Here is a 12138-nt window from a genome sequence, read left to right on the forward strand (position 1 = left end):
TCATATCAATCTGAATTTCCCAAACTAGGCCGAGGAAAGCGCAAAGTGGAAGAAAGAAGAAATGGATCTGAGCATACTTATTGTTGCTGAACCTTTGTTGTCAGGGAAGAAGCACAAACACAATGTGCAGGTGATTGTGAAGCAGAGTAATATAGCCAAGTTACCCGACTATCTTGGAATTATTGGACTACAAGGTAAGTGAAGAACATTGCTCTCTTTTATTACGTTTTTTCCAGTGTCATTCATGTTTGCCTATAAACTGATACTATTCATGTTCTGCTTGTTATGAATCTAAAACAAATTGCCAATAAAAACACCATCCAACTAAAAAAAATAACCTATTTTCATCCTGTGTGATGCATTAACATTCCTGAGTGTCTCCACCAGATGGCGCCATTATAAAGGAAATCAAGCAAACAGACAGTTTCAGCTTCTCTAATATATTCACTGTTTGCTTCTGGTTGACTCCAAATACTTACACTTTTAACCCTTTTGAATATTTTCTAAAGTCTATTCTAAGACTCTGTCTCTAGTATCCGCAGAAAATAAGTTCGTCCTGGCTAAGATAAGTCAAGAGGAGTAAGAAGGTGAAGATGCCTCATTAAGGCACAGTGTGCGCTTCCAGTCTACCTGATTAATGTTTTTCCCTTCTGGGGGGGACAACCTGACAAGTTAAAATATGCCTGAGATTTCATAGTGATTCTGCATCTTAGAACATGAAATGCTGCTCAGAATCAGCCCACTGTCCTTGTGTACATTACTGATTCTTGTTTGGGACTGTTTAATGAAGAAAGGAGTCTGCATACAAAGCTCCTGCCACTCCCCACTCGCGTCTCCTTCCCAGAAATATCCATCTAGCCATGGCGGTAAGCAAGTGGGACTTCAAATGGAAGGGCCATTAGGGGAGTATGTGACACATTGCGTGGCATCACTCCTAATGGATACAACCCGAATCTTGCCATGTCTGCAGACAGTGAAAACACAAGGAAAAGATAAGGAAAAAGTGTGACAATTGTGGCGTAAGCAATAAAAATAGAAGATGATGTATGCATTGTAGAATATCGGCAGTAATCCAATGTTGTTGATGGATTGATCTTACATTCCAGGTGAACCTATACATAACAAATCTACAGATGATCACGTCACACTGGCAGAGACGCTGTACTCATGTGTGTATCGCTCCTCTCAGGTATTGTGGGTGTTTTTTTTCCTTTTAAGCATTACAGACAATGTACTCTTAAAGAAAATCTGTCATCAGATTTTTGTAACCTCATCTAAGAGCAGAGACTGATTCCATTGATGTAGGACTTATTGGGCTGCTCTCTCTATTAGTTTTGATAAAAGCACATATCTGCAGCAGATCTAACAGTTTTCCAAATGCTGAGCTCTGTATGACCCCGCCCACATCACTGATTGGCTGCTTTGTGTGTACATTATGCATAAGCAAAAAGCTGCCAATCAGTGGTGGGGGTGTGGTTAGAATAAATGGCAGCAGGCCAAGTGGTCCACTAGTGATAATCTCACGCTGATAAAACTGTGATGTCATCAAAACTACAGAAAGCAGCCCAGTAAGTTACACATTGCTGGAATCAGGGTCTCTGACCCTAAATTCCCTTTAAAACATGAAAATTCAGCTAAAATATTCAATGTCACATTTTGCCAGGTTAAGGAATCTCTAATAAAGTGGGTTATTTGGAAGAGCTACTAGTAGCTGGGAATCTTCTACCTAATAAAGCATTTAAGCTGCTGAGCTAGAGGTAGGGAAGTATTCGGGAGAGCAGCACGAATAAAATGAGAGTAAAACCTGGGTGACAGGTCCCCTTTAACGCTTCATTTTGGTTTGGTGATTTTGACTTTTTTCCAATATTTACAGTTATAGCATGCAGTTAAAGGGAATCTGTCACCCCTTTTTTGAGATATCATATAATGATATCATTCAATTGTGTGTCACATAAGGATTCTCCTAGTACTTTTGCTTCCCCCTGACCCCGCACCTTTCATGCATAAATACCTTGTTTATATCGGTTCAGATGTATGTAAACTGCCACGGTCCGGTCCGATGGGCGGGGCTTATTCACCTGCTCCCCCCTCCCTGTCTTGCTATACGCATTTCTTCTAGTGTAGAGCAAGACGGGGGGGAGAAGTTGAATAAGCCCCGCCCAGCGGACCGGACCGTGGCAGTTTACATACATCTGAACCGATATAAAAAAGGTATTTATGCATGAAAGGTGCGGGGTCAGGGGGAAGCAAAAGTACTAGGAGAATCCTTATGTGACACACAATTGAATGATATCATTATATGATCTCAAAAAAGGGGTGACAGATTCCCTTTAAGTCTTCTCCCCAGCTTCTGGTTCTGTCTGATAGCAAGCCAGTTAGTGAATTCTTAATATCTAATTATACAGGTAGGGGAGGAATTAATATTCTGTATAACAAGAGGATGATGAGGCCTCAATGGACAGTGTAATTAAGGTTAGGAGTGGGCAGATTTTGTTCCCCGTTGCTCCCGCGAGCAATCCAGTTTTTATTTTTTTTTTAAATTCCGCTATATTGTTCCAGATATATGGGCCTTTTTATTTAGTGCTGCTTTTTATGGTCCGGCGTAGCTCACAAGGTAATATTTTAGAGCAGTTGGACATGATGACAGACAGACGAGAGGGAGAAGAGTCTGCAGAGGAAGAGATCACACGGAGGAGGGAGGTGGAAGCGATCGGACATGGACAGCATCCGTGTAGAAGTAGAGAGATGTCGCATGCTCTGGCCACCATGTTACAAGGGGCAGCACAGGAGTGTGGATGATGGAGAACGTTGGTGCTAGTGAAAGTAGCATCATCCATGATTTCACAGAACTCGCACCCGCCATGTACTACTGGCGGGGCTGCTAATTAGGCGACCTAACCGGGAGTGAAGAGTGCAGCTTGTTTCTAATTCAATGTAATCACAAACCTTTGTGATTTCTACTAATGCCAAGGTGTCCATAGCCTTTACAGTTATAAAATACAGCATAAAAAGGGCTAAACTGCATGACCACGTCCATAACTTTGCCCACGTACCGGTTGTGTGAAGTTCCCGTCACGTTAGACAACACATCTATAGAGATGAGCCCAATGTACCGGTCTCTTCTCCAGCCTCCTCCTATCTCCAGCCGCACAGAGATGTGCAGGAGGACTCTAACAATAAACGGAGACACTCATTTTATCTTTTTCACAAAGAATCTGAAATTTAAATGAGAAATTATTGAAAGCTGTGAGTGATAGATAATCCATTAACGTATGCGTCACTGCAAACAGTCAGCAGGACTGACAAGAAATCAGTGACACTTGACAGGTTTTGTCTAGGTCTGCATATAAATCAATCACCGGGACTGCTCTGTGTACAGTAAATGGGGATTGCCATACCTGCGCTATTGTGAGGGGACAATACGCTCTGTCGGGAAGCGTTTATTGTTTAGAAAAAATAAAATGGATATATGAAATATTTAAAGGGAACAGGCAAGTCACAATATATGCAAACCCTATGTGTGCTGTAGTCTTTTATCCAGGAATGGAATCTGTGGGATGCTAAGGGCGTGTTCAGAACGTGAGGTTAAAGCCACGTCTACAATTCCATCCAAAATACTGCATGCAGTTTTCCCTTGGATTTTGTTATGATTTCAGTTTTTATGGGTGAAATACATCAAATTTAAACTTTTTACGTGTAAAAGCTGCAATAACATCGATAACCATGGCAAAACTGGATGGTTTTAGCCTCACAATCTGAATACACCCTTCATCCCTGTATTGCTTGTATCACTTCTCTCAGCACTCCTTGTACCACTCCTCCATCCACTCTTCATACAATTCCTTATACCATTTTTTTGTACCATTCCTTGTACTACTCAATCAGTTAATAGAAAATGACCTTCAGATATAGCGGCTTGGTGGATTCTAGGATGCATATGTTTTTTAATATATAGTTTGATCCACACAACCTGAATACTCTCTTTGCCCTGTTGTTGCTTGCACCACCCTTTGTACAACTCTTCTTTTACCACTTCTCATATCACTCATTGTATCACTCCTTGTACCCATCCTTGTACCACTCCCGGTACTTCTCTTTGTACTACTCTTTGTACCACTCCACATACTGTTACCTTTCTCATACTACTTTTTGTATCTCTCCTTGTACCTCCCTTGGAATTACCCTTGTACAACTCCTCATACCACTCTTTGTACCACTGGTCGTACCACTTCTTATACCTTTCCTTGTTCCTCTCCTTGGTCCACTCCTTGTACCATTCCTTGTACCTTTTCTTTTACCCATCCTCATACCACTTCTGGTAATTCTCTTCGTACCATTCCTTGTATCACTTCTCATACGACTCTTTGTACTTCTTCTTGTACTACTCCTGATACCACTCTTTGCACTCCTTCTTGCACCACTCCTTGTACTATTGCTCATTCCAGCCTTTGTACTCCTTCTTGTACCACTTCTTATACCTCTCCATGTACCACTTCTCATACCAGTCTTTGTACTCCTCTTTGTACCACTTCGTATACCACTCTTTGTACTCCTTATTGTACCACTTCATATACCACTCCTCATACCACTCTGTGTACTTCTTCTTGTAGCACTTCTTTATCCCACTCTTTGTACTTCTTCTTGTACCACTTATTATACCACTCCTCGCACCTCTCCTTGGACCACTCCTTGTACCACTTAATGAACTGATTGAAAATTACTTTCAGATATGGAGATTTTGATGGATTCTAGTTTAAAATATATAACAGGCTTGCTGTATTCCAGAGAGTTTCATGGGTGGGTTATTTCATGTTTATCTATATTTTATGTGATTATCATGCATGCACCTTGATATTCATACCCTCTTCCGCAGCTGTGACACATTTTAAGATGTTCTTTTTCCACATTTTAAGGGAACGTATCACTGTGAAATTACAGTCCAATCTGCAGGCTCCATGGTATAGGGCAGGGGGAGCTGAGGAGATTGATATACAGTATAGTTTTGTGAGAAAAGATTCAGTATAACTTGTGTTTTAGTCATTTAACCTTCTGCTCTTTCTGGGCCTAAATACAAGCTTTTACCATATGTTCAAGGGAACCTGTCAGCTGATTTCTGTCACCCGAGCCTTGGGCAGCATGAATCAGAGAATGGCTGTTATTGCAGACAGAAAAGCGGTGGGGACATACCGCTATGACCTTCTCACCAGCCACCATCTTTTGAAAATGAGCATCTTTTCAGAGTAAATGTCTGCAATAATGGAGCCAGTTGTGGCTCATCTCGCCTGTGGTTCGCGCAGCATAAATTAACTGACCGGTTCCCTTTAATGTAAAATGTTTGAAATTGTGATTTTTTTTTTTTTTTTCCATAACATTTTCCCTTGATTTTTCAGGATGCCCAGCCCGATAAAGATATTGTCATCGATGTCATATTATTCCTGTGGCAAAAATGCAAAGCTGGAGTGCTGCGAATACAACCAGGATTAGACGGAGGCAAATTTGTGCAAAAATGTGAAATGAATAGCAAGGTGGGTTTCATTAACCGCCCTATAGTTTAGTTTCCACCCGGGACTCCGTTATTTTGGGCTGTTGTGCATAACTCTACTTAGAAGTCTGACAGCTAATTTATTGGCCTCTAAGGAATCAGTAGCTTTCAGATTTTGTGACAAAGAAAGCCCTTTAGTAAAAATGACTGGTCAAGAACCTTGTCTTTTTTTTTCTTATTATTAAATTAGCTAATTAGAGGTTATAGAGAAAAAAACAAACAAATGTCTAATAAACATTAAAAATTTATTCTAAAAAGACATAGTATGAACATCATTTTAATGAATAAAAAATAATCTACATACCGTTTTTTTCGGACTGTACACACTTTTTTTCCTCCAAAAATTTGCACTGAAGCCAACGCTGAGAGTTATGAGGGACTATGGGAGTGGAGAGCAGTGAATATTCATTCTCATTAATAACGGGCATATATGATTGCCTGACGGCTGCGGCTAATAGTGTGACTGCTATTAAAGAAGATGAATATTCACTACTTCACATGCCCATAATCCCGGGCGTGGAGAGCAGTGAGTATTCTGGCAGCTGATCTTGGCTTGAAAGCAGCGCGTGATGCCATTACCATGCGCTGCTTACTAGCGTAAATCAGCTGCTTGCATCAAAACAGGCTGCTGTGAGGGAGCGCAGGGAAGGTAAGTAGAATGGTTTATGTTTTTATGTGTGCAGTGTGATGGGGGCCATGTATATTAGGATGGTGATGAGGGAGGCATGTATGTATACCAGGATGGTGATGAGGGGAGGCATGTATGTATACCAGGATGGTGATGAGGGGGCCATGATTACCAGGATGAGGAGGCTATGTATACCAGGATGGGGACGAGGAGGCCATTTATACCGGGATGGGATGAGGGGCCATGTATACCAGGATGTGGATGAGTGGGCCATGTATACCAAGATGGGGATGCAGGGGTCTTGTATACTAGGATGGGGATGAGGGGGGCATGTATGTATACCAGGATGGTGATGAGGGGGCCATGAATACCAGAATGAGGATGAGGGGGCCATGTATACCGGGATGGGGATGCAGGGGCCTTGTATACTAGGATGGGGATGAGGAGGCCATGTATTCCTGGATTGGGGACTTATATACCAGGATGGGGGATATTAGTACAAAATTGGAGGACAATCACCCATATAACAGTGTCAGCAGTATATTCCACCTACCTAAAAGTGTCATGATCTCATTTTTTGCTTATGTTTTATTTTCTATTTTTTTTCTATTTTCCTCCTCTAAAAGCTAGGTGCTTCTTATGGTTTAGTTTGCCTTATAGTTAGAAAAATACAGTAGTCATACAGTCATACTCCCATGTTTCTCTTTCTCTTTGGTTAAGAAGTAGGGAAAGGATGGAATCATGTAAGTAGAGCAGTTACCTATTATACACTTCTTGCAATTATACTTTGCCATAAATGTCTCTGATGCAAATATTCCTTTAAGGGGCTTCTCTGGGGATAGAAAAAAAGATAATAACTAAATGAAATATATGAAAGAATGATGGGGTTTTCCACACCTGCATTAATGATTACAATAGTCCTTGAAAGTTTTTAGAAAAGATGGGAGCCAGTCCCATTGTGGACCTCCAACTCACAACATGAAAAAACAAAACAAAAAGTGTAACGGCACATTCAGTTTCCTTAAATGAATCTTCTCTGTTGGATAAATCTTAATATTACATAAAAATTATCTTTTACATGATTTATTTTACATGCCATTTTCCCTTTTCTTTTTTGTAAAGGAAATGTCATTATTAATATATTTCTGAAATACCATTAATTAGCAAATCACACTAATTTTGTTTTGGGCGGTGATCCTAATAAAATGAAAATAAGACAGCGGTATCTAAGCCTGCAGTAGAAGCTCCAAACGCACTTCATATATAGGAAGTTGTGCTCACAGTAGATAATCTGATCTAACATTGGAGATAACACGAAAAAAGTGGTTTGGTACCGTGTTAGCCAGTAGAAAAAAATATTTAAAGTGCTCTCAGTGAGAGAAACAAAATAGGAATATTGTGGGTATGATACCTTTTAATGGCTATCAAATAGTAGTAAATGATGTTACAAAGCAAGCTTTCGGGACTGCTTATGTCCCTTCATCAGACTAGTATGACAAAATATTTGACGAAACCTTATTTATATACAGTTTAAAGCACAACATGTCAATAAACAATGACCTTGGAGAGAGAATCCTTAATTAGGTAAGATTAGATAGGTAGTGTGAAAAGTTCTGTGAGATCAAAGGGCTACTTGGAGGAGATAGCTCAGATATGGTAATGCCTCATAAAACCTTCTGACAAATTGAGTCCTGTGTGAATAGAATCAAAGATTGTAATGAATTTGTACTCCCACACTCTCCGATGTGTCTGTGATTTAAAATTGCCTTTTAAAATGACAACTTTCATATTGCCTATGTTGTGTCCTGGATGACAGAAATGTTTAGCCACAGGTAAATGGGTTTTTTGTCTGTAATTGTATGACGATGAGACCTCATCCTTGCTCTCAGTCTCTGTCCTGTTTCTCCAACATAGAGGCCACCCACAGGACATATATTGCATAGAATTAAATACACCACATTGGAAGAGGAACATGTGAATGTCCCTGGGATCTTATAGTCCTACTGTGTGTTGGGAATTTGGATTTTGTCTTTGGTCTCTATATGAATGCAGGTTTTACATCTTCTCCCATTGCAAGGATATGTTCCTCTTGGTGAATCTGAGGGCATTGAACTTCGGATAATGTTTCTTAGATTGGGAGGTTGTCTGTAACATAGCAAGGGGGGGTCTTTGAATAGTGGTTTTAACCGGTCATCCTTGTGTAGGATATGGTGAAGTTTCTTAGCCATTTTTCTGAGTATTTCACGTTGTGGGTTGTAGGTCACTACCAGAGGTACACAATGATTTTCCTCTTTTTTTCTGTAGAAAAAAAGAGGAAAATCATCGTGTACCTCTGTGTTATGAATGGGTCACCGAGGAGGGAAACTAAACAAGCTAAGTCACAGAAAACCAGAGAGGTTGGTAACTATGCAGATTGCAGACCCCTGATCCTAACCACACAACTAGCAGCAGTCGTGGAGCATTCCTACAATGAATCTAGACGCCTCATCACAGCCGGAGGACTAAATAAGCCTAAAGCAAGAAAAGGGGAAAACTAACTGCCCCAGAGCAGACCCCAAAGGAATAGACAGCCCCCACACATGTATTGACAGTGAAACAAGATGAAAACACAAACACAGGCAGGAAAATAGGCTGAGCAAATGATGGGGCCCAAACTAACTAGAAAGGACAGGAAAGGAAAGACACTGTCTGCAATCTGCCCAAAAAACCCTACAAAAATAATGTCCAACACTTCTGATAACAAAATTAACCCTGAAGTCACTAGACTTCTCCCACTATATCAGCACTCTGAAATATTCTGAGACAGAGCAAAAAAGAGGCCAATCTAATAAGGGACAAAAAGCAAATTGGCAAATACAGATAAATAAGAGTGGAAATTCAGCACAGCCCCAGCCGGGGCTGGCTGACCACACAAAAAACTGAATAGACCAACAAAATCAAGTGTGAACATTAGCAGAAACACTTAGCTTGAGATGACTGGAACAGAGCTGAAAACCAAGACCTGAAAAGCCAGAAGGAATCACCAGCACCAGAATAGGGCGTCGGCTGTCTTAAATCCAGTCTGAGATTCCAGAGATCCAATCGTTATCCTCATCATCAGGTGGCAGATCTCTACTAATTAAATCAACCTCACTACCTCCTGTTACCACCAGAGGGAGTCCAGAAGGAGAACTCACAACTGGTAGACCAGAAAATGAGCTCACAACACCTCTGGTAGTGACCTACAACCCACAGCTTGAAATACTCAGAAAAATGGCTAAGAAACTTCACCATATCCTACACAAGGATGACCGGTTAAAAACACTATTCAAAGACCCCCCCTTGCTATGTTACAGACAACCTCCCAATCTAAGAAACTTCATTATCCGAAGTTCAATGCCCTCAGATTCACCAAGAGGAACATATCCTTGCAATGGGAGAAGATGCAAAACCTGCATTCATATAAAGACCAAAGACAAAATCCAAATTCCCAACACACAGCAGAACTATAAGATCCCAGGGACATTCACATGTTCCTCTTACAATGTGGTGTATTTAATTCTATGCAATATATGTCCTGTGGGTGGCCTCTATGTTGGAGAAACAGGACAGAGACTGAGAGCAAGGATGAGGTCTCATCGTCATACAGTTACAGACAAAAAAACCCATTTACCTGTGGCTAAACATTTCTGTGATCCAGGACACAACATAGGCAATATGAAAATTGTCATTTTAAAACGCAATTTTAAATCACAGACACATCGGAGAGTGTGGAAACACAAATTCATTACAATCTTTGATTCTATTCACACAGGACTCAATTTGTCAGAAGGTTTTATGACCCATTACCATATCTGAGCTATCTCCTCCAAGTAGCCCTTTAATCTCACAGAACTTTTCATACTACCTATCTAATCTTACCTAATTAAGGATTCTCTCTTCAAACTCATTGTTTGTTTATTGAAATGTTGTGCTTTAAACTGTATATAAATAAGGTTTCTTCAAATATTTTGTCATATCAGCCTGATGAAGGGACGTAAGCAGTCCCAAAAGCTTGCTTTGTAACAACATTCACTATAATTTGTTAGCCATTAAAAGGTATCATACCCACAAGATTCCTATTTTGTTTCTCTCACTGAGAGCACTTTAAACATTGGAAATAACATGGATGCTGAGGTAAGAAGAAGCTGCGCACACTACTGTCCACCATGTCTTTCTAATATGATACTGGAGATACCAGAGGTTGCTAAGAAGCGGCTGCTCAAACTGTTGTTCAACATGTCTTTCTATGTCTTTCTGATCATATACTGGCAATACCAGGGGTGATGAGTAAAGAAGAGGCCGCTCACACTGCTGTCCACCATGTCTATCTGAACTATTGCTGAAGATAACAGGTGGGAGAGGTAAGAAGAGGCTGCTCACACTGCTGTCCACCATGTCTATCTGATCTAATACTGAAGATAACAGGTGGGCAGAGGTAAGAAGAGGCTGCTCACACTGCTGGCCACCATGTCTATCTGAACTGTTACTGAAGATAACAGGTGGGCAGAGGTAAGGAGAGGGCTCCCACACTGCTGTTCACCCCATCTTTCTGATCTTATATTGGAGATCCCAGGGGTGATGAGTAAAGAAGAGGCTGTTCAGACTGCTGTCCACAATGTTATTCTGAGTGCTGAACAGCTGCTATCACCTGGACATAGTGTGGAATAGCATATCTCTAGGGCAATATTCTCTAGTTTCTCTTCAGAATACGTAAAGGTTATCTGCAGATCACAACAGTAGAGCTTCCTACTACATATGCTCACAGTTACCTGTACTTCTAACATTCTAGGACAGGTTTATGTCAGTGTAACAGGGTGGCATCTGATGTACTATAGTGATTACCTCCATAGACAAAATGAGCATGATTTGCTCATTAAAAAATATGTATTTATTTATTCATAATGACATTTCCTTTAACCATTTATTTTTTCAGTTCCTGGAGAACCCCTATAAAGGGAACCTGTCAGTAGGATTGTGCACAGTAACCTACACACACTGTCAGGTCGGTGCCGTTATACTGATTAAAATGATACCTTGGTTGATGAAATCCGTCTTGTGGTTGTTGTTTAATCTATATTTTCAGGTCACTGAACCCTCAGTGAGCTGCCCCCTCTTTTACATACTGAATATAATATGTATTGAAAAAAAAATCATCACATTCACATCGGTGATCCGATAGATGCTGCTGCGCAGGCAACAGCGGCTCCGTCTTGGTGGAGTTAATTTTTTTTCCTCTAGCAAAATGGCGCTGGCGGCGCTTGCATAGTAGCCTCTATCGGATCATCAATAGATGCCACTACGCAGGTGCGGCCAGCGCTATTTTGAGAGAGATTTTTTTTTCAGAATACATGTATATGACTAAATGAAACAATTTAATGCATATTATAGATGCGGTCATGTTGCATCGCAGGCGCCGCCCCTTGCCTGCTGAATGTGATTTTTTTTTTTAATACATATTATGTTCAGTATGTAAACTAGGGGGCAGGTTAGTCTGCATTATGAATACCTAAGCAGAGCACCACATGAAGACCCCCACAGGCCGCCCCCGAGCACGAGCATATCATTAACTCAAAACTGAAAATAAAGATTAAACCACAACCACAAGACAGATTTCATCAACCAAGGTATCATTTTAAACTGTAGAACGGCGCCGTCCTGACACTGCGTGTAGGTTACTGGGCACAATCCTGTTGACAGGTTCCATTTAACTTATGATCTGTTACCATGTAGAAACACAAGACTGCATAGAATCTAGAAACCAGGCAATTAGAAATTGTTAGATCTATTGCAAAGTTACTTCTTTTCATTTTAGCTGCTTTAAGTCAATAAAAGTCATGTTCCTGCTTTCTTTGGTTATAATAATAAAAACAAAAGTCATAGCGCCCGATTAATTAAGAATGGTGTTGTACACGCCAGAATTAAAGTCAATCTGTCAGTAGGTTTTTGC

At 40.6% G+C, this 12138-nt stretch overlaps 1 protein-coding gene across 5 annotated transcripts in view; it reads left to right on the forward strand.

Moving 5' to 3' along the window:
- Positions 1-12138, forward strand: part of CFAP54 (cilia and flagella associated protein 54) — a 703284-nt gene that overhangs the window by 111729 nt on the left and 579417 nt on the right. For all 5 annotated transcript variants that reach the window (XM_073556932.1, XM_073556934.1, XM_073556933.1 and 2 more), the window contains exons 12-14: positions 29-194; positions 1107-1189; positions 5391-5525. In XM_073556932.1, coding sequence (XP_073413033.1) covers positions 29-194; positions 1107-1189; positions 5391-5525 — 384 coding nt within the window. The remainder of the gene's footprint in view (positions 1-28; positions 195-1106; positions 1190-5390; positions 5526-12138) is intronic.

Source organism: Dendrobates tinctorius, unplaced genomic scaffold (assembly GCF_039654945.1).
Source record: "Dendrobates tinctorius isolate UK_male_01 unplaced genomic scaffold, ASM3965494v1 ptg000241l, whole genome shotgun sequence".
Classification (NCBI taxonomy): domain Eukaryota; kingdom Metazoa; phylum Chordata; class Amphibia; order Anura; family Dendrobatidae; genus Dendrobates; species Dendrobates tinctorius.